The following is a 20,958-nucleotide window of genomic DNA, read 5'->3' as shown; positions in this document are numbered from 1 at the left end:
CGCCTCAGACTTTCTGCAAAAATCACACCGGCAGCCTCAGTATATTTTGACTGCTGACAACTCCAGGCTGCAAGCGAGACAGACACAGACTCGAGCCTTGTGTAGCCGTGCCAGAGGAATGATGCCCAGAGGGGGCTTTGCCAGATAAACCTGAAAGGGGAACATTCATCCAGCGGCAGAGTCCCCACAATGCCTCACGTGAACACCACCCGCTTCTCAATGGCAGGCTTCATCAGGGTGGACTTTGCTGGAGAACCCAAGCCACACCCCTTCTGTCAAGAATGCCGAGCCGCTCTTGGGCAAAGTTCTACCATGAAAATGAAAAAGCCTTCGTGTATTCCTGCCCCGCATTCCATCCTTGGTGCATCGCTCACTCCCTTAACTGCTAGAAGACACCAGTTTGCATAGGTGCCAACTCCCTGGGGCCCAAACACCCACAAAATTCCCTATGAAGGAGCCAGGCATCCACAAATTTTGGTGCCAACTTGGCTCTGCAACTGTGGGTGCCAGGGGCCGTGGGTGCCCTGCAGTGTGCATGGCCCTGGCACAGAAATTTGTGGGTGCCCGGCCCCGTGGGGAAATTTGTGGGTGCTTGGGCACCCAGGGAGTTGGCACCTAGGGCAAGGGCCATGCATGCTGCATGGCACCCACGGTTGTGGGGCCAAGCTGGCATTCCTGCCAGCTTGCTACAGTATGCAGTAGTAGATCATCAGCTTATACTGGTGCTGCATCTGTCTCCCTCTTTTATACATAGCAAAAATGAGCAAAGCAATTAAGACGGAGTCCTTAGGAGCTGAAGGTTAGATTACTCTTTCTGCTGAAAATTATATTGTACATAGCAGCCCTTGAATTTAAAGCTATGAATACTCTGGAACCCAAGCTAATGCATGCTCCAGCATTCCTCTGTAACCTTCTACTGCACTTTGCTTATCAGGGACTAGTCACTAGTCAATGTGCTATGCTTTGTGACAATGCATCTGTTAGGAGAATCTATGTGGCAGCGTGTTTAGATTGCTGTTGTAGTATAAACACTGACAACTGGGAAACACTGGCCTGCAAGAGCTCCAATTGGAGAACAGCCTTTACCAAAGGTGTCATGGGTTTGTGACAAAGGTGTCACAAACCCTCACTGTGATTAACTCCCGCCCAGAAACCAATATCCCCACTGTGGAAGGACGTGTGGATCCAGACTTGGCCTCCACAGTCACTTACAGACTCACTGTTAAGACCGTGTTTATGGAAGACAATCTTACTTGGCTACGTGAGAAGAAGAAGAAGAGATTGCTGTACTTAGGGCCAGTAGGGGAGATCTAGTCTCAAATCCCTACTCGTGGAGTTTGCTGAGTTACCATGGATAAGTGTGTACTAGCACTCAACCAACCATTCTACACAGAGTCATTGTGATGATGGGCATATCTAGCTCATAGTCCAAGTAGATCCACTGAAATCAGTCACGATGACTAACTTGACTCCACCACTTTCAATGGGTCTGCTCCAAGTATGAAGTCAGCTAGATACTTCCCCATGATACTTCCCTCATCAACTTATTGGGGGAAGATAATTGCAGAGAGATGTTCTTGAATCCTCCTCCAAAATGTGTGTGCTGGAAGCCAGCAAAACAGAATCAGCGAAGGAAAGGCTCTCTTGAAGCAATAATCTGTGATCCAAAGGCCAAACGTCTTTGGTCCAAACAATTAGAAAGCCACTGTTCTTCCACTTAAACAATGGCTTTCTAATTGTTTGGACCGAAGAGGCTTTTGGATCACAGATTATTGGTTCTAAAGAGCCTTTCAGTGGCAGGTTCCCAAATGGACTTAAAGTTTGTTTAAAGAGTTAACTTGGGCCAGGAATATTAATTCATTTCCACAAGGTCTCTGGTCCTCAGGTGCAGCTGTTTCAAGGCACCAAATTGAACAGCCACAGGGGAGTACGCACATGCACTTGAGAAAAGAGTCCTCAAGTGGAATCAGAACTGAGAAGTGCACAAACCGTGATGGATAATATAATGGTCCATGAGCTTCTGCATTAGCCGAATGCCTGTTTCTCGGTCTGGTGCTTCTTTGTGGTCAATCAACCAATCAGTGAGCTCCTTGGCCACAAAGCAATTGGGGTAGGTGCGAAGGTGGTAGCGCCTGTCCTTAATAAGCTTGCCATCGTGGAGTCGAAGTCTGGAAGGGAAACAGAAAACAAGTCAAGAGCTGGATATGGAGAAATGTAAGCTTCTTTGCTTAGTCAGGAATAATCAGATGTGCAAATATAAGATGGGGACACCTGGCTTGACAGCAGGACATATGAAAAGGATCTAGGAGTCTTAGTAGACCACAAACTTAACATGAGTCAACAGTGTGATGCAACAGCAAACAAAAGCCAATGCTATTCTAGGCTGCATCAACAGACGTATAGTGTCCACATGAAGGGATGTAATAATGCCACTCTATTCTGCCTTGGTCAGACAACACCTTGAATACTGTGCCCAGTTTGGGGCATCACAATTTAAGGATATTGACAAGCTGGAACATGTGCAGAGGAGGGCAACCTAGGTGATCAAAGAGCTGGAAACCAAGCCTTATGAAGAACAGTGGAGGGAATTGGGTTTTGCCCGGAGAAGACAGATGTGTGATAGCCACCTTCAGATATCTTAAGGGCTATCACATGGAAGAGGGAGCAAGCTTGTTGTCTGCTGAGCCAGAGGGTAGGAACCAAATGGATCCCAATCGCAAGAAAGGTGATTCTGACTAAACATTAGGAAGAACTTTCTGATGATAGGAGCTATTTGATGGTGGACTGGACTGCTTCAGAAGGTGGTGGGTTTTTAACCCACTGGAGAGTTTTTAAACAGAGGTGGGATGGTGTCAGGCTTCAGGGAATCAACTTCCTCTTCCCTTTGGCAGTAGATGAGCAGAACAAAGAGAAAGGAGTCTTCTTACCAGTTAGAACTTTAATGATTACAGTGAGAGAACAAAGAATCCATTTCCTAGGAATGAATGTGCTCCCAATTAAGGGTTCTACCCATTTCCTCCCTAGTCACCCACGTCTCTACTGCATCTTGCAACCTAATATTGTAACCACTGTGCTTTCTTTGCTGCCATCTTATCTGCTCTTCTTGACCTTGGGCTGAGCAGTTGAATGCTTTCCAGAGACAGTGAATCTGTTAACTCTCTCTCTCCCGGTTCTCCTCCTCCTTGCTCTTCCCCCATCCAGTACTTTCCAGCCTTCTGAACCACGTCCCTCAATAAACCACTCTTCCAAATCTATACTATCCTCCTGCGAAGATTCAGGAGGAGGCTTCCACCATTCCTCCTCAGTATGGCCCCCCACCACAGTCCCTGACAGATGGCGACCTGTCTTGGATTCTTTAGCTGCGATTCCTTCATTGCAGGGGGTTGGACTAGATGACCCTTGGAACCTCTTCCAACTCTCCAATGCCAGGATTCTACGGTGGAAGTTAGAATATGACGTTTCTGCACTTGAAATCTGAGCGGCAATGTCCTTTTGCTGCTGCTGTGTTAACCCTGGTGGAAACACGTCTGACTGGTCTTTGTTATGATGCCCTCTCCGGGACTCAATTAGTTCTGGCAATCACTAGTGTTGACGGAGGCTTCATATCAAGGTCAACTGTGCTGAAAAAACTATTTTGGCGGTTTCCAAAGGCTGTTCCCCTCCTCCTAACACTTTTCTTGACATTCATCACCGCACTAAACGTTCCTTCCTGACTTGCTCCAGTTGCTCAAGGCCTACCCAGCTCTTACGGCCGTTTATTTACTGAGTTTATTTAGAACACTGACAGATTGCTTTACCAGTAAATGTTCTCAGACTGATGTACAAAGGCAACAGGAGGAAGACATCGCAAGGAAATCAAATGCTCACAATTATAGGGCGGTTTAAAGAAATAGCCGTAAGCCAAGCAGAACCTCAGAGCAGCTCAGAAGACTGAACGACAGAAGAACAACAGGTTTTGACTCTCCCTTCTGAGGATAATGAGAAAGGGGTCACACATCTCCCCATGGAAGGCTTTTCCAAAGTTCTGGGGATAGAACTGAAAACTAATTTTCCTTATAGAGACCAACCTCTGTTACAAATTACAAGGAAGGAGATCCCAACTAAACATTAGGAAGAAGAACCATTTGACGGTGGAATAGGCTACGACGGAAGATGGCAAAATCGCCTTCATTGGAGGTTTTTAAATAATAATAATAATATTTTTTTATTTATATCCCGCCCTTCCCGGTTCAGAAAACCAGGCTCAGGGCAGCTGAAAACAAATTTAAAACACTTAATTGATGCAACAAAAAACAGCATAAAATACAGTATAAAAGATGAATAACAATTAATTCAGAATTCAAAAATCAATTTAGGGGGGAAATCCATCCAATAAACATTAGATGATCACCAGGGCTAGCTGGCTAGATTAGTCCTATTTGGGCCAGCGAGGAGCCCAGGGGAGAATTAGCTGTGGGATCCCAGAGCGGGTAATCTTCATAAAAAGGGGAGGGGGAGGGAAGGAAGGGGAATAAAAGATCAGGTTAGGTTCAAATCGAAAGCCAGGAGGAATAGCTCTGTCTTACAGTTCCTGTGGAAGGAAGTTAAATCCTGCAGGGCCCTGGTCTCATGGGACAGAGCATTCCACCAGGTGGGAGCCATCACTGAGAAGGCCCTGGCCCTGGTGGAGGATAATCTGACTTCCTTAGGGCCCGGGACCTCTAAACTAATTATTCGTGGACCTTAAGGTCCTCTGCAGGGCATACCAGATAAGGCGGTCCCGTAAATACAGGGGCCCTAAACCACAAATACAGGTTGTATCCAAATACAGGTTGGATGGCACTCTGTTATGGATGCTTTAGTTGAGAGTCCTGCATTGCAGAGGGTTGGACTAGATGATCCTCGGGGTCCCTTCCAACTATACGGTTCTATGATTCTATTATTCAGTGGCTGCTCCCCATCTCAAAATCAAATCAAATCCTTCTTGTAACCCAGGTCTGTTCCAAGCCTTAAACTCTTCATTTCCCCCGATGAGGAGTTTTTGAAAACTTGCCACACTTACATGACATTTTGAGTAGTTCTCCACTGCCTAGCTGTGGATTTTGGAGGGTTTTTTCTTTTCTTTTTACACATTGCTCCTTTTGCTTTACTGAATCCATCTGCCAGTTGCCAACGCCTTCTTTGCCCTGCTGCAATCCAGTAAGTTTTCCAGGCTTGATGCAAGCCCTCAGCTTCAAAAGCACCTCTAAACACATCAGAGCCAAATTTACCTCTCTCTGCATGTGTTTATGAAGCCATGACCAAGGGAAAGGGGGCAGAGAAGTGGAATCTATTAGATACGTCTCGCAGAGCCTCTCAAAACCCCGGAACCTAGATTAAAATAGCGTAGGCAATGGCGTAACGTTGTCAAGGTCACTAGGAGAACAGAACTACCCTTGACAGTCTTATTCACAGGCAAAGTCTCAGTGCATTAAACAAATATCACAAGATATCCGATACCAGAAAAACAGCCCGTAGTGCTCTTTCAAATATTGTTTTTGTTTAAACAAAGGAAGACTGTGCACCCAGCAAAACACCGCTGTGCTCTCAGAGCAAAGTGTGAGGACAAGTTATTCCTGACAACTTTCTGGGCCTTCACTCCATTTCCAGGCCTCATGTTCACAGTTCACTGTCTGTGTGCGCACACATGCTTGCACATTTGCACATAGGCCCCATCTGCACTACATATTTAAAGCAGCATCATATCACTTCTTGGAAGAAAAACAATTGCAAACCTAGGCAGAGTCTTAAAAAGTAGAGATATCACCTTGCCGACAAAGGTCCGTATCGTTTTTGAATGTCTTATGTAGATTTTTTTTCAATTTCGTTGTTCTATATGGGACAATGACAATAAAGATCGTATCGTCTCATAAAGCTATGGTTTTCCCAGTGGTGATGTATGGAAGTAAGAGCTGGACCACAAAGAATGCTGATTGCTGAAGAATTGATGCTTTTGAAATATGGTGCTGGAGGAGACTCTTGAGAGTCCCATGGACTGCAAGAAGATCAAGCCTATCCATTCTGAAGGAAATCAGCCCTGAGTGCTCACTGGAAGGACAGATCGTGAAGCTGAGGCTCCAATACTTTGGCCACCTCATGAGAAGAGAAGACTCCCTGGAAAAGACCCTGATGTTGGGAAAGATGGAGGGCACAAGGAGAAGGGGACGACAGAGGACGAGATGGTTGGACAGTGTTCTCGAAGCTACCAGCATGAGTTTGACCAAACTGCGGGAGGCAGTGGAAGACAGGAGTGCCTGGCGTGCTCTGGTCCATGGGGTCACGAAGAGTCAGACACGACTAAACAACAACCACCACTTTAAACAATCATGGCTTCCCAAGAAGAATCCTGGGAGGTGTAGTTTGTTAAGGGTGCTGAGATTTTATTGGGGGCAGCAGGAAAGCTCCTCCCCACATCACTGATCACATGGTGGGGTGCACACACACTATTTGAATGGCAATGTCCAACAACTTTGGGAAGGCCCAGCCCCCTTGAATATTATATTGCAAGTCCCTAGGAGTCGGATCCCATGATTCCCATCGCAGAGCCACAATTCCCAGAGTTCCCTGGGAAGAGGGATTGATTGCTAAAACATCTATCAGTTATCCCTCTCCAACATCAGAGAGGCCGATCTGAGTGGCTTCTCAGTCAGTATAGCCTGAGACTCTTAATCTCTGGGTCGTTGGGCAAAAGATTCCGGCATTGCAAGGGGTTGGACTAGATGACCCTCGGCTCCCTTCCAACACTACAATTCCATGATGCTATAATCACCCATACCTCACAGCCCAGCCAAAGTTGATAACTGTTGGTGTTCTCTGCTAGCCTTCATATGAGTGTTTAACCTTAATCATGTGATTAAGGTATTCAACTGAAAATCTCCATTGTGAAAGGGAGTTGCCTTGGTTTTTTTGTTCCCAGGAGGTCAGAGAAAGATGTGATAATGATGCCTCTCTAGGAGTGCAAGGCTTTAGGCTGGATGCAGGCTTATGCAAGCTATGGGAGAGACTGAGTTTTGCACCCGGGAAGAATGGCAGATGAAGCTGATTGACTACATGGAATTGGCGGAAATGACTGGCAGAATCCGAGACCAGGGAGAAGAGTCGGTGGAAGAAGATTGGAAAAAATTTAAAGTATATCTACAGAAATATTGTAAAATTAATGAATGTTAGAAGGATGCTGGAAAGAAATTATATGGCTTTAGTAGAAATGTTATAATGAATTAAGTAAGAATAGATTGATAACGGGTCAAGGCGTAAAATCTAAGGGTAAATTGCGTTAAGATAAATTATGGAACTAAATTTGAGAAAGAGGGAAAGGACTTGCTGAAACAACTAATTGAACTAGAATACAAAAAAGAGAGGTGTGAGGGAGTCAAGGAAATAAGTAAATGAAAGATAAAGACATGAAAATACTGGATGGATTTTTTTCCTCTTTTTAAATGTTTTTCTTTTTTCTTTTTATTGTTTTGTTGTATTGTTGTTGTTTTTTATTGCATTTTCTTATTTTTGAAGTATTGTAACTTTTTATTGTTTGCTTTTCTCTTTTCTGTAATTGTTAAACTTTAATAATTAAAAAAAGAGAGAGAGAGACTGAGTTTTGCTGTGATGGTAATGACGCTATATATTTCAAAAGAAGAACCTATGCTTGAATATGCATATGCTTTATACAATTATTCGAATGTATCATTGATTGTTTTTGTATCTGTTTCGAAGTAGTTCTGGTTAGCAAAACTTCGAATCAAATTTATGGGTCTGGACAATTTTTATTCCAAACGGAACCAGCTTTTATGCATCCAGTTGCTTCAAGCTGTGCAATATTAATATCTGCAATAGGTCTTTGGGTTGTGAAGTTTCTACCAACCAGTTTCATTTCCATTTTTATTAGCTTTATTGTGGTATTGCATCTTTGTGTTGTGCAGTGTCTTGGCGTATTCTCATGAAACTGCAGGTTTATTTAAATAAATGAAACAAAAGCCCAAGTGAAAGCAATATGCACAGGTATTTTGTCTGCACATCCAGGACTTGGGAAATCCATGCCAACTGGAGGCTCCCTGGTTGCATCGACTAGAGATGCTGGAAAGTTTTTCCCAAGCAAAGTTCAGGTAAGAACTGCAGCAGCAGAAATATATATATATATATATATATATATATATATATATATATATATATATATATATATTGCATAAAATCTATACACCGCTTGACTATAGAAAAACCTCAAAGCAGTCTGCAAAATTATTGTTATTATTTATTAAATCTATATACCACCCTTCAGCCGAAGATCTCAGAGCAGATCACGGCATAAAAACGCAAAATAAAAATATGTAATAAAAACAAGAGCAAAAACAAAACAATACCCCCCCCCAAAAAAACCCCACATTTAAAAGGGCGTAGAATGTTAATCAGTCAAAGAGCTGGTTGAAGAGGAATATTTTCAACTGGTCCCTAAAGTTGTATAACAACAACAACAACAATTTATATGACGTATTGAAAGCGGCCTTGCATTTGACTGCCCGGACAGCATCAACAGCACAAATCAGCACGAATATGTAATAAAATAGTATATCTGGTGGGGCCCAAAATTACAAATACAGTGGTACCTCGGGTTAAGAACTTAATTCGTTCCGGAGGTCCGTTCTTAACCTTCAAACTGTTCTTAACCTGAAGCACCACTTTAGCTAATGGGGCCTCCTGCTGCTGCCACGTCGCCGGAGCACGATTTCTGTTCTCATCCTGAAGCAAAGTTCTTAACCTGAAGCACTATTTCTGGGTCAGCGGAGTCTGTAACCTGAAGTGTATCTAACCTGAAGCGTATGTAACCCGAGGTACCACTGTACTTAAAAAGAAAGAACGTCAAGCTGAAAGCAGTCTGCAAGGATTTTATTTTGTGTGCAGCACTTAGGTTTCCAGTGGCTCTGTAAACAGTAAATATCATTATTCACCAGAAGAGAGTCTACTCCTATATTTGCTTCCCAATAAAAGCACATGGAATGTGATCTTTCCAAATCCTTTCCCTGCCAACAGCTGGCTTGAGCCAAACCTGGTAAAGATGAGTTTTACATGGGTTGCTTTTGACCCCAACCCAGCGCACTCCCTCCCGCCACCTGCCGCAAAATTATAGACCAGGACAATCTTCCTTGGTTCTACGGCAGAAGGCGGTCATCACGGCCTACGTTCACCTTGCCTGCACCTACAAACACCGTCCTCAGGCAGTGGAGCCGCCGTCCTGAAATGCCCTCTATGGTTCAGAAAACCCACAAACATTCTTCACACTCGACAGCTTCTGGAATTCTGGCCATGATTTCTGTTTGATTCGCGGAACGTTTTTCACTTGACAAGGGTTGACGTCCATCGGGGGCCTGCTCAAAAGAGGCCTTTGCAAAACAATTCTGGCACTGAAGTAGGGCTACCATACATCTGGATTTTCCCAGACATCACTGGGATGTCAAATGTGTCGTTGACGTCCAGAGGGAATTTCCAAAAGGTGGTGCTTTGTTCTGGATCTTAGAGAAGTGAATCAAAAAATCGTGGGGGTTTTTTTGGGGGGGGAGGGGGCGAGCTCAACAACTTTCAGGGTGTCCTGGTCTTTACTTTTTGAAATATGGCAACCCTACATTGAAATAAATTACCAGGCTTCTAGCCCTTATGAGCATAGCATTACAGTGGTACCTCGGGTTAAGTACTTAATTCGTTCCGGAGGTCTGTTATTAACATGAAACTATTCTTAACCTGAAGCACCACCTTAGCTAATGGAGCCTCCTGCTGCCGCCGTGCCCAAATTCTGTTCTCATCCTGAAGAAAAGTTCTTAACCTGAAGCACTATTTCTGGGTTAGTGGAGTGTGTAACCTGAAGCGTACCCGAGGTACCACTGTATATGTATTTTGATATTTTTGTATTTTATTTTGACAAAGTAATAATCATAAATAAATAAGAATAAACATGTCCACCCCACCACCAAGACCATTCCATAGGAACTATCCAAGCTCCCAAAATTTCAACACCTCCAGCGATGCTTTGACCAGCGTTGTATTTATAAACCTGCAGATAGTGCCTGTAAAAGTATTATTAGGAAAAACTTCTTTTCCACATGATGCATAATCTTAAACCTCTCCTCTTGCTCGCCTTTCCTCTAAACTAAATATCCCCAAATTTTGCCACCTTTCTTCTCAATCCCCTTAATCAGTTTTGTGCCCCTTTCCCGAGCCTGTTCCCTTTCTATAATACCCTTCCAAAGGTGATGCTGCCAAGGGCAGTTGCACCAAATGTTACTCTAATGGAAGTCTTTATTTTCAGCTCCTTTCCTAATGATCCCTAGCATGCAATTCATATTTTTCACAGTTGCCGCACAGCGGGTCAACATCTTCATCATCAAGTTTGTTGCTGTTGCTGGTATCTGTCTTGTCTCGAGGGACAATGGAGTGTGCCTCCAGGGGTGAAGTCAAACTGCTGTGTTAGCAGCACCAAAGCTACCTTCCATAGTGTGCAAGCCTGGGCAGGGTGATAGAGGTCCTGGGGTACCCAGACGACAAGACCCTCCTCTTGACCTCGCTGGTGTGGTCCAAAGGAAAGCAGAGCAAGACGTTTGGCACCAGCTTGGTTGCAGGAGTCGCCGGAAGGAAGAGTACAAGGCACCATCCAAACATCTTAGGGACTGCGCTCAGGATTGGTTTAGCGTTTGCTCCGTGTCCTATCCCTCTGTCAAAGATCTCTTACAAGGCAGTAGATGTTCAGGACCAGAGTTTTCCTCCTCCTGGAATGGCTACCTTACCAGGTTGGTGGAGGATAGGACTTGAACCAATGGCTTTAAGCTACAAGATTAACACTAAACATTAGGAAGCACTTTCTGACGGCAAGAGCCGCTCGATAGCAGCATGGTCTCCTTCAGAAGGTGGTGGACTCTCCTTCGATGGAGGTTTGTTTTTTACTTTTTTAATTCAAAATTAAAACAACAACCCCCATTTTTCCTCCCTCCCCCCACCCTCCCACACAAAAAACCACCCAACCCCACCCCACCCCCCGACTTCCCTCACTTCCAGTCTTTGGTTTCTCTGAGACTGCTGTTTTCTGCATGTTACACAGTTGTGTAGATCCTCAAACTATTTAGCTGATCATTATCAATAAAAAGTTTGTGAATGTTTATTCAAAGCCAGCCAAGGAGTCCAGTTCGCTTTGTTGCGTCTTCAGATACTTTGTAAAGGGTTCCCATTCATCTTTAAAGTCACAGTTATCCTTGTCCCGTAGCTTATGTGTCAGTTTTGCCAGTTCTGCATAGTCCATCAATTTTTCTTGCCATGATTCTTTAGTTGGGGTTTCTTCAGTCTTCCATCCTTGTGCTATTAGAACTCTCGCGGCCATTGTCACATACATGAAGATGTTTTTCAGCTTTTTGGGCAGATCTTTCCCACAATCCCTAACAAAAATGCTTCAAGTTTTTTAACAAATGTTAAATGGAACATTTTCTTCAATTCATTGTATATCATTTCCCAATTTTTTAAAATTACATTACAATCCCACCACATGGAGGTTTTTAAGCAGAAGCTGGATGGCCACCTCTCAGGGACTCTTTAGCTGTGATTCCTGCATTTCAGGTAGGTGGCCTAGATGACCCTTGGGTGCCATCCAATTCTTACAATTCTATGATGAGGAGGATAATAAATTAAGTCAAGTAACCTTTATTGGCATCACATAAGAACATTCAGAATACATTTAAAATAGATAGGCCAGTGCCTTTCTTTCTTTTATGCTGGCTAAGCATTTGTTTTTCAGCAGACAAAGATACCTTACTCTGTGAAGTTTTGTCGGACTCCTTTCCTTCCCCAGGGCTACAACTGTTTTGTACAAAGATACGGCAACTTGGGCTTTCAGAGGATCTCTTGGGCACTGTGGCTCCCCCAGTTGCCAAGACCATGTTAAAAACTAGGCTGTGGGACATAGATTGGCAGGAACTAATCTCAGCTGCGGAAAAAACATGCTCCCCTATTTATTTTTGACTCTGTGATGCAGGAATTTAATCTTAATTATTTACAATTTTTGTTTAAACTGCAAGAAAGAAGGGCCTTTTCGCTGGATAGGTTCAATTCTAATCCTTCTAACCTCCTTTGGGGTAGATTTGCATGTTTGGCAGAAGGAGATAGGATCTGCCCATGCGAGGCCCACCTGGTGGAAACTCTAGCTTAACTGTAAAATGTATGATGATCTCCTCCAACAATTTCTAGACCATCTATGTATTCCAACATGGAAAGCAGAGACAGAGGTTATGCACTTCTTATTACACGGGAGAGACCAGGAGATCACCAAGACAGTAGCTAAGTTCCTCTATTTGATTTTTTTTTGTTGCCGAAGTATGCTACAGGATCCTGCCCTTGCTGGAAACCCTCAGAGATGACTGCTCGCCCCTTCTGCCCTTTGGCGGGTGACTGTGCCATGATGATAATAGACCAGGGACCACCTCGCATTTAGTCAGTGTAATCACCTTGCAGAGACATCACCTTGCCAACAAAGGTCTGTATAGTTAAAGCTATGGTTTTCCCAGTAGTGATGTATGGAAGTGAGAGCTGGACCATAAAGAAGGCTGATCGCTGAAGAATTGATGCTTTTGAATTATGGTGCTGGAGGAGACTCTTGAGAGTCCCATGGACTGCAAGAAGATCAAACCTATCCATTCTGAAGGAAATCAGCCCTGAGTGCTCACTGGAAGGACAGATCCTGAAGCTGAGGCTCCAATACTTTGGCCACCTCATGAGAAGAGAAGACTCCCTGGAAAAGACCCTGATGTTGGGAAAGATGGAGGGCACAAGGAGAAGGGGACGACAGAGGACGAGATGGTTGGATAGTGTTCTCGAAGCTACCAGCATGAGTTTGACCAAACTGCGGGAGGCAGTGGAAGACAGGAGTGCCTGGCGTGCTCTGGTCCATGGGGTCACGAAGAATCGGACACGACTAAATGACTAAATAACACAACAACAAACCCTCCTTCTGCAATTGTGACTTACATTTGCACAAGGGTTTAAAAGAAATAAAATAACAGAGGCATCTTAAGCCTGGGATCTGACTCTCTTTGGCTGCCTTGCAACTGAGTATTGGAAAGTGACAGCAAGCCATTTCCAAAGGGGGGGGGGAGCAAACAAATGGGGATCCCTGAAAGAGAGAAGGCTCAAGTGCAAAGGACATACCTCAGTTGCTCCCCTGCGATCATGACCTCAGCTCGGTGATGCTTCTCCGTTGCTTTTTGCTTCAGGATGCTGCCGAGGTTTTCCATCCCGTCCGGTCCTTGAAAGCTGTTTGGGGAAGCCGGGTGGGAGGACAGCTCCATCTCGCAGGCTTCTTGGCAGCTAGGGCTGGCTTCCCGCCACCGGTGGCTGCTTCTCTGCCTTTCTGTTTACAGTGGAGTTTCCTGCCAGAGTCCTCTTGTTAGCACTTCATTTGGAAGAGCCAGTTCAGGCCGCTTGAAGTTTCCTGGGAAAGCAGAGAGAGAGAGAGAAGGAGAGAGAGAGAGAGAGAGGGAGAGGCGGGACCGTACTGAAGGAGGTTGAAGGAGGCCTGTCCTCCACTTTCCCACAGATGCTGCTCCGCCTTAATCTGGAAACAGGTAGGTACACAGGAAGTGAGGCACAGATTCCCCCCTGGAGAAGAAGGGCAACACCTAAGGTCTTTATTATTATTATTATTATTATTATTATTATTATTATTATTATTATTGGTTTACACCTATTACATTACAACACAGATGCACCAAAGCCAACACCATTTCCTCCCCATCCCCCCATACATTTACATTTCCTCAATCCATCATATTACTCTTTTCTCCCTCCTCCCACTTCCCTCCGCCCCCACTCGATTTCCTCCACATTACACAATTTACAATAAACTTTGCATTCTACAATCGTCTCAAATCATCTATATATTCTTATTATCTTTCCTTACTATTTTTTCTTCCATCCAGTACTTCACATTTTAATCAAGGCATATTAGCATTTCTTTTTTTTGAGCATTACTTCGCCATATATTCATCCAAACATTTCCACTCCTTTTTTTAATTTTTGATTCGACTGATTTCTTATTATAGCAGTTCATTTTGCCAAAATTAAATATTCGTTCAGTTTATAAATCCATTCCTCCTTTGTGGGTATAGTTTGTGACTTCAACCTAGCAGCAATCACTATTCTAGCAGCTGTACTTGCATATAGGAAAATCCGCCCCCCCGCCCTTGTGGTATCGCTTCATCTATCAATCCAAGGAGATATGTCTCTGGATTCTTCGTTCTTAAGAGCAGTCCTACACCAAAGGAGTGCATGAAAGACAACAGACCTTCCCCACTGCTGCTCTTCCCCAACAAAGAGGTAAATTGCCCCCCGGATATGGAGGTTCCATATAGCCAATCAGTCACTGTGTCTATACCTTCATGTGAGAAAGCAGTGAGGCGTATGGTCATGCCACTCTTAGAGGAGTGATCCTAAAGCCATTAATTCTTTTTGTGATGGCTTTGGCGTAACCCCAGAATTCTCTCTCTCCCCCAGCCACCCACTTGCTCAAACCAAAGCTAAGTACACTGGTACCTCGGGCTAAGAACTTAATTCGTTCTGGAGGTCCGTTCTTAACCTGAAACAGTTCTTAACCTGAGGTACCACTTTAGCTAATGGGGCCTCCTGCTGCCGCCACGCGATTTCTGTTCTCATCCTGAAGCAAAGTTCTTAACCCGAGGTACTATTTCTGGGTTAGCGGAGTCTGTAACCTGAAGCCTCTGTAACCTGAAGTGTCTGTAACCTGAGGTACCACTGTACATTGCTCCTATGCATCCAATCCTTATTTCTCCCTTTGCCGCTGCTGTTACCACCAGCGAAATTTGGATCTTAGGTGCAGGGACCCATATTCTGGCTTATATTCTGGGCTCTCCAAAATGCCAATTACTATTATTTTTTACATCAATTGCACTGTACGGACACAAATTAAGTAAGCGGGAACACGGGTGGGGGGATGGGGGACGAGGCATGTGCAGTACGTGATGTTATCTGAGCAAGGTTTTCAATCACCAACCTAATATAGCAGCCCTAATAAACCAGATGCCCAGCTTAATTGCATGAGTAGCTGTGAGAAGTGGTCAACATTTTCCTTGCCAGAGCAGCAGCAGTGAGACATGAGCAGCCTCCATCAGCAGCGACAAAGGAAGAAGGTTGTTAATCCACATCTGAAAAGCTTTGGGAAATCTGAAAATGATGCATCCTATCATCTATCTATCATCTATCTATCTATTTATCTATCTATCTATCATCTATCTATCTATCATCTATCTATCTATCTATCTATCTATCTATCTATCTATCTATCTATCTATCATCTATCTATCTCTATCTATCATCATAAATTTTTATTTATATCCTGCCCTCCCCAGCCGAAGCCGGGCTCAGAGCGGCTAACAACAATAAAAGTAACACAGCTTTCTAAAATCAATTCATTCTAAAAATCAATTCAAAATCAAATTAATGGCAACCATTGGGCTAGAGTTCTGTGAGGATTACCAGAGGAGGGGGTCAGACTGTGCCTTGGCCAAAGGCCTGCTGGAACAGCTCTATCTTGCAGGCCCTGCAGAAAGATGTCAAGTCCCACAGGGCCCTAGTCTCTTGTGACAGAGCGTTCCACCAGATTGGGGCCACAGCTGAAAAAGCCCTGGCTCTGGTTGAGGCCAGCCTAACCTCCCTGTGGCCAGGGACCTCCAAGATGTTTTTGTTTGAAGAACTTAAGGTCCTCCGTGGGACATACCAGGAGAGGCGGTCCCGTAGGTACAAGGGTCCTATCATCTATCATCTATCTATCTATCTATCTATCTATCTATCTATCATCTATCTATCTATCATCATCTATCTATCTCTATTTCCTGGCTTTCCTTTCAAATGAAATGAATTAGCTAGACATTCTTGCTGGCCTTGGATGGAGCGGAAGGAGGCCTTAGATTCTGAGAGGAAATCATGGGAGGAGAGCATATATGGGAGAAGATGGTCCTGCCTCAGACCAGGGTGGGGCATGTATTTTGATACTGAACTTAGTGATCAGATCTTATAACACAATTTGCCAGAGCTGCCAGACATCCCACAGTGAAGGAGTTCTTGGATTTAATAGCTTATTTGCAACAATTTTACCCTAGAAGCCTAGAAGTGTAGAGTTGGAAGGGATCACAAGGGTCATCTGGTGCAATTCAGGAACCACAAGCTAAAAGTAGTCACCCGTCTTTAAAACATCCTTTAAAAACCTCAAATGAAGAAGAGAGAGCCCACTACTTTTCAAGGTAAAGGTAAAGGACCCCTGACCATTAGGTCCAGTTGCAGACGACTCTGGAATTGTGGCACTCATCTCGATTTATTGGCCGAGGGAACCGGCGTACAGCTTCCGGGTCATGTGGCCAGCATGACTAAGCCGCTTCTGGCGAACCAGAGCAGCGCACGGAAACGCCGTTTACCTTCCCGCTGGAGCGGTACCTATTTATCTACTTGCACTTCATGCTTCCGAACTGCTACGTTGGCAGGAGCAGGGACCGAACAATGGGAACTCACCCCGTCGTGGGGATTCGAACTGCCGACCTTCTGATCTGCAAGTCCTAGGCTCTGTGGTTTAACCCACAGCACCACCCGCATCCCTTCACCTTTCAAGGTAGTCCATTGCAATAGCTCTTACCGCCAGACAGTTCTTCCTGATGCTTAGTCAGAATCTCCTTTCTCATAATTTGAATCCACTGGTTCGGGCACTACCCTCGGGGGTAGCAGAAAACAAGCTTGTTCCCTGTTCCATGTGACAGCCCTTCAGCTATTTGAAAATGGCTATCATATCACCTCTTAGTCTTCTCTTCTCCAGGCTAAACACACCCAGCTCCCTCCGTTGTTCCTTATAATGCTTGGTTTCCAGACTCTCTCATTTTGGTTGCTTTCCCCTGCACAAGCTCCCTCCTCGATACCCACACACACACACACACTGCTTTCTTGAGCTCCACATCACCTACCCTCTCATACACCAATTAAAATAAATAAATAAATAAACCCCACGCCAAATCTCCTAACACACACCTTCCAAAACTCACCTTTTTCAAAAGGTGGAAAGAGCATCTCTCCAGGTTTGTGACCTACCCCTATACATGGAGCAGATTCTCAACACAAGAGGTTTCAAAGAAAGGAATGCCTGTGTTTAGGACAGTAAGATGAATCAGGAGTGCATTCCATTTCTTCTCTTATTACATCAGAGTTCAACAGGCTGCGAATCTTCCAGAGGAGTAGGCATGCTTGCTGTGTTTGCTGCAACAGACTAAACAATAATACGCCATAAATTTCCAGGCACTAGAGTTTGCTTCATCAGAAAGCTTTATGCAGCTGTTCACCTTTAAGGTGCTGCGTGACTTTTAGGTTGCTTTCACTGCTAAAAAACTTTTCGGACTTTCCTCTATTTCCAAACTTAATAAAAGCGCACCCTCTGGTGGGTAGAAAGACAAACGACAGTTTCAGACAAACCGTGATAGTTCCTGCTAAGCCATCTCATGCCCTTTCTTCTTCACAAGTAGATGCACCTCCAGATTCTGCCAGAAATAATTGTTATTCCCATGCAAACTGCCATTTCACTGGAGAGCCAGATAGTAGCAGGTCAAAGAAATAAAACCCAGGTTCAGGAGTAGCGAGATGTGATTCATGTGGTTTCCAACAAGCGGCAAATTCCAGCTGAAGCCTCCCAGACCATGTCCAAAACTGGCTGCAGGAGCTTGAGCCTATTCTAAGAGCCTTTACTCTCAAGGGACGCGGGTGGCGCTGTGGGTAAAACCACAGTGCCTAGGACTTGCCAGTTGTATGGTCGGCAGTTCGAATCCCCGCAGCGGGGTGAGCTCCCGTCTTTCGGTCCCAGCTCCTGCCCACCTAGCAGTTCGAAAGCACTCTTCAAAGTGCAAGTAGATAAATAGGTACCGCTTTATAGCGGGAAGGTAAACGGCGTTCCGTGTGCTGTGCTGGTGCAGGCTCGCCAGAGCAGTGATGTCACACTGGCCACGTGACCCGGAAGTGTCTGCGGACGGCGCCGGCTCCCGGCCTCTAGAGTGAGATGAGCGCACAACCCTAGAGACTGACAAGACTGGCCCGTACGGGCAGGGGTACCTTTACCTTACTCTCAAGGAGTGTCATTATTTGCAACGAGCCCTTTACTCAGGAGTCATACAAGGACGTTAAGATTCTCAGGCAGAAACTCCTGTGTCAACCAGCTGTCTGCTGAAAATGCTTTGAGGTCCAAGGCGACTTCACCTCCCCACAATGTGAACTGAATTCCTTGATTCACGCACCGCTCATTCATTTTTTTTGCTGCAAAACATGCACACGGCAACCAGAACACGCTCAGGAAAACATGCACACATCCTGTGCTCCAATAGGGCTAAAACAGCACACATCTTTAAGTCATGGGACTTTAACTGGATTTTGATCAATGAAAAGAAACGGCGTATATGTGAATAGTGCCTTCCTGTCATACAATCACTGGAACCCAGCAGTTAAAAGTGTGAGGGCAGCACTTCCTAAGGATACTCACAAAATATTGGTCTAACTATGCCTTTCAACATGGGGAAGGGCAATCAGACCCCTGCTTTTATGGGACAACCCTGCTCCCAATTCTCAATGATGCAATATTACCTGAAGTTTTAACAGATGAGCATCATTGCAAGAGAAACAGGAAAATTCGGTAGAAAAGTGAGTTCCAGTGAAAAGATGGGGTTGTGGGAAGGATCCAGACAATACGGCTACATCACATAAGCAGCCTTTTAGGACATATTCATGTCGATCTCCCAGTCAAGTCTCCATCAGCCGTTCAATTACTTGCGATTCTACTCCCCCGCCAATTTTTGTATTGTCTTTTCTTTTCAGCCACATTTCAATTGCTTCCTGCTTATTCAACATTTGCACAGTAATTTCTTTCCTAAAACGGAAAAATTGGGAGCTCTCCAAATCATTTAGCAACCTCTAGGTGGAAGCTCCCAGAGATTTAGCAAACCTTCCTACAAAGCTCAGCAAAACCCCTTGCCTCCTGTGCTGCTCTCATGGAGCATGTGAACCATCTTTTTGAATTTTCAAGGCATTTGAAAGCCACCAGCACATCAGCCTATTTTCAGCGGATGTGCCTTTCAGACTTCTTGTAGTCTGTATTCTTTGAAGCCTTTCAAAAAGAAAACATCTATATTAGGGTCAACCAACACCTGGGCATGTAGAGGAAGCTGTACTTTGTAAAAGTACTTAAGCTGAATGCAGAACATTAGTTAAATGGCTGAATTCCACCCAAACATCAAAAAATAGCCAGGTAGCCATTAACTAACTACAGTGGTACCTCGGGTTAAGTACTTAATTCATTCCGGAGGTCCGTACTTAACCTGAAAATGTTCTTAACCTGAAGCACCACTTTAGCTAATGGGGCCTCCTCCTGCTGCCGCCGCGCCGCTGGAGCACAATTTCTGTTCTCATCCTGAAGCAAAGTTCTTAACCCGAGGTACTATTTCTGGGTTAGCGGAGTCTGTAACCTGAAGCGTATGTAACCTGAAGCATATGTAATCCAAGGTACCTCTGTACTGGGAGTCTGGTGCAGTGTCTCAGTGAGGTTTAGTGTTTAGTGTGCTGGACGACGACTTGGGAGACTAGGGTTTAATGCCCTAATTCAGCCATGAAATTTGTTGGGTGACCTTGGACCAATCATCGTCTCTTTGCCTAACCTTGAGCTCCTTGGAGGAAGAATATATATGCAATGTAATAGAAATAAGTAACACTGAAGTCCCAACAACACAGCGTTAAGTGTGATTGCGCAATTCCATTTAAAAATAAAAGACAGGATGGCGATAGCGCTTCCATAGGGCTCATGGTTCAATCAACCCAGTCAGATGGGCAGCATATAAATAATAACATTATCATCATCATCATCAAGATAACAGGTATCATTTTTGTCTTTATTTCTAAAGCAAAGTCAGTCTTCAGGCAACGTGAACTGCTTTGTTCCATATCTCTTGCTTTATTGTTTTATTTTGCTTTTAAGATGACACTGTAGGTTCAAGTTCAGTACCACTTTACAGAACAAGGAATAGTGCTCACAGGTCCTGTGAACTTCACAAATACACAGCAGGAAAACTGAAAGGCTTCTCATGTCCCACAACTCCCCGCCTCTCTTAAAGAGAGACCCAAAGACCAGTCATTCCAACCTAGAATGCAAAGGAAGGTTAAGAACCCTAGACACGTCTCTCAAAGCCATCCTTCTGTACTCAAAAGCTTTGGGCAGAATCCTGCACTGGTACTTTATTTCTGTCCCGTTTAAGTCAAGTGTACAGAGAGGCTTTCTGGATCAAGGAGGAGGTTCACCTCACAGTTTTAAAGTTATTGCACAAATTACTACACCAATACATAAAAAAGTTCTACCCATGGAATGTTAGACGAGGGTGGGGGGTGCTAGATTCTTGGAGGATATGAAGAGATCCCAGCAAGACGGTACAGAAAGAGGTCTTAAATCGTGAACCCCAGCACTACAGACACCTGGTTGTGTGATTAAAAACGCCCACCTTTACAAATGGCTCTTTATTGCCCCAAAGATGAACCTGGCAATTTTGCTGGGGCGCTGCCCTACTGGCATGCGGAAGGGCTTTTGGTAGCCCACATGGCTTGCTTAATTGTTCCATCTCGCAGACAGCTGATTTCCAAGAGCTGAGGGAATCATTCGGAAAAAGTTAGAACGGAGTGCCAAACCCTCATATTATTAGTTAAATCCCGATAGCCAGACAATGGGGTCTAGCACCCACGTTCACCCACGTTTGTGTATTTTCCACTCCAAATCACATCTTCTAAAGCACTTGCGCAGCGCAGGAATGCAGCATCTGAATTGGCACTGAGAGAGGTCAGCGCAGAGGTGGCTGGACCTCAATTCAGAAAGAAAAGGCAGGATAGAGCAGCTCATGTGCC

The 20,958-nt window shown here is 44.5% G+C and overlaps 1 protein-coding gene across 1 annotated transcript in view; it reads right to left on the bottom strand.

Moving 5' to 3' along the window:
* The window catches only part of LOC128416572 (DEP domain-containing mTOR-interacting protein-like), a 32,052-nt gene extending 18,472 nt beyond the window's left edge, over nucleotides 1-13,580 (bottom strand). Inside the window, exons 1-2 of the mRNA XM_053394487.1 lie at nucleotides 13,189-13,580; nucleotides 1,990-2,168 (exon numbers count right to left, since the gene is read on the bottom strand). Coding sequence (XP_053250462.1) covers nucleotides 1,990-2,168; nucleotides 13,189-13,328 — 319 coding nt within the window. The 5' untranslated portion in view covers nucleotides 13,329-13,580. The remainder of the gene's footprint in view (nucleotides 1-1,989; nucleotides 2,169-13,188) is intronic.
* Nucleotides 13,581-20,958: the final 7,378 nt, after the last annotated feature.

This window comes from Podarcis raffonei, chromosome 6 (assembly GCF_027172205.1).
Source record: "Podarcis raffonei isolate rPodRaf1 chromosome 6, rPodRaf1.pri, whole genome shotgun sequence".
NCBI classification, from domain to species: domain Eukaryota; kingdom Metazoa; phylum Chordata; class Lepidosauria; order Squamata; family Lacertidae; genus Podarcis; species Podarcis raffonei.
This window is presented reverse-complemented; position numbering and strand designations above follow the sequence as displayed.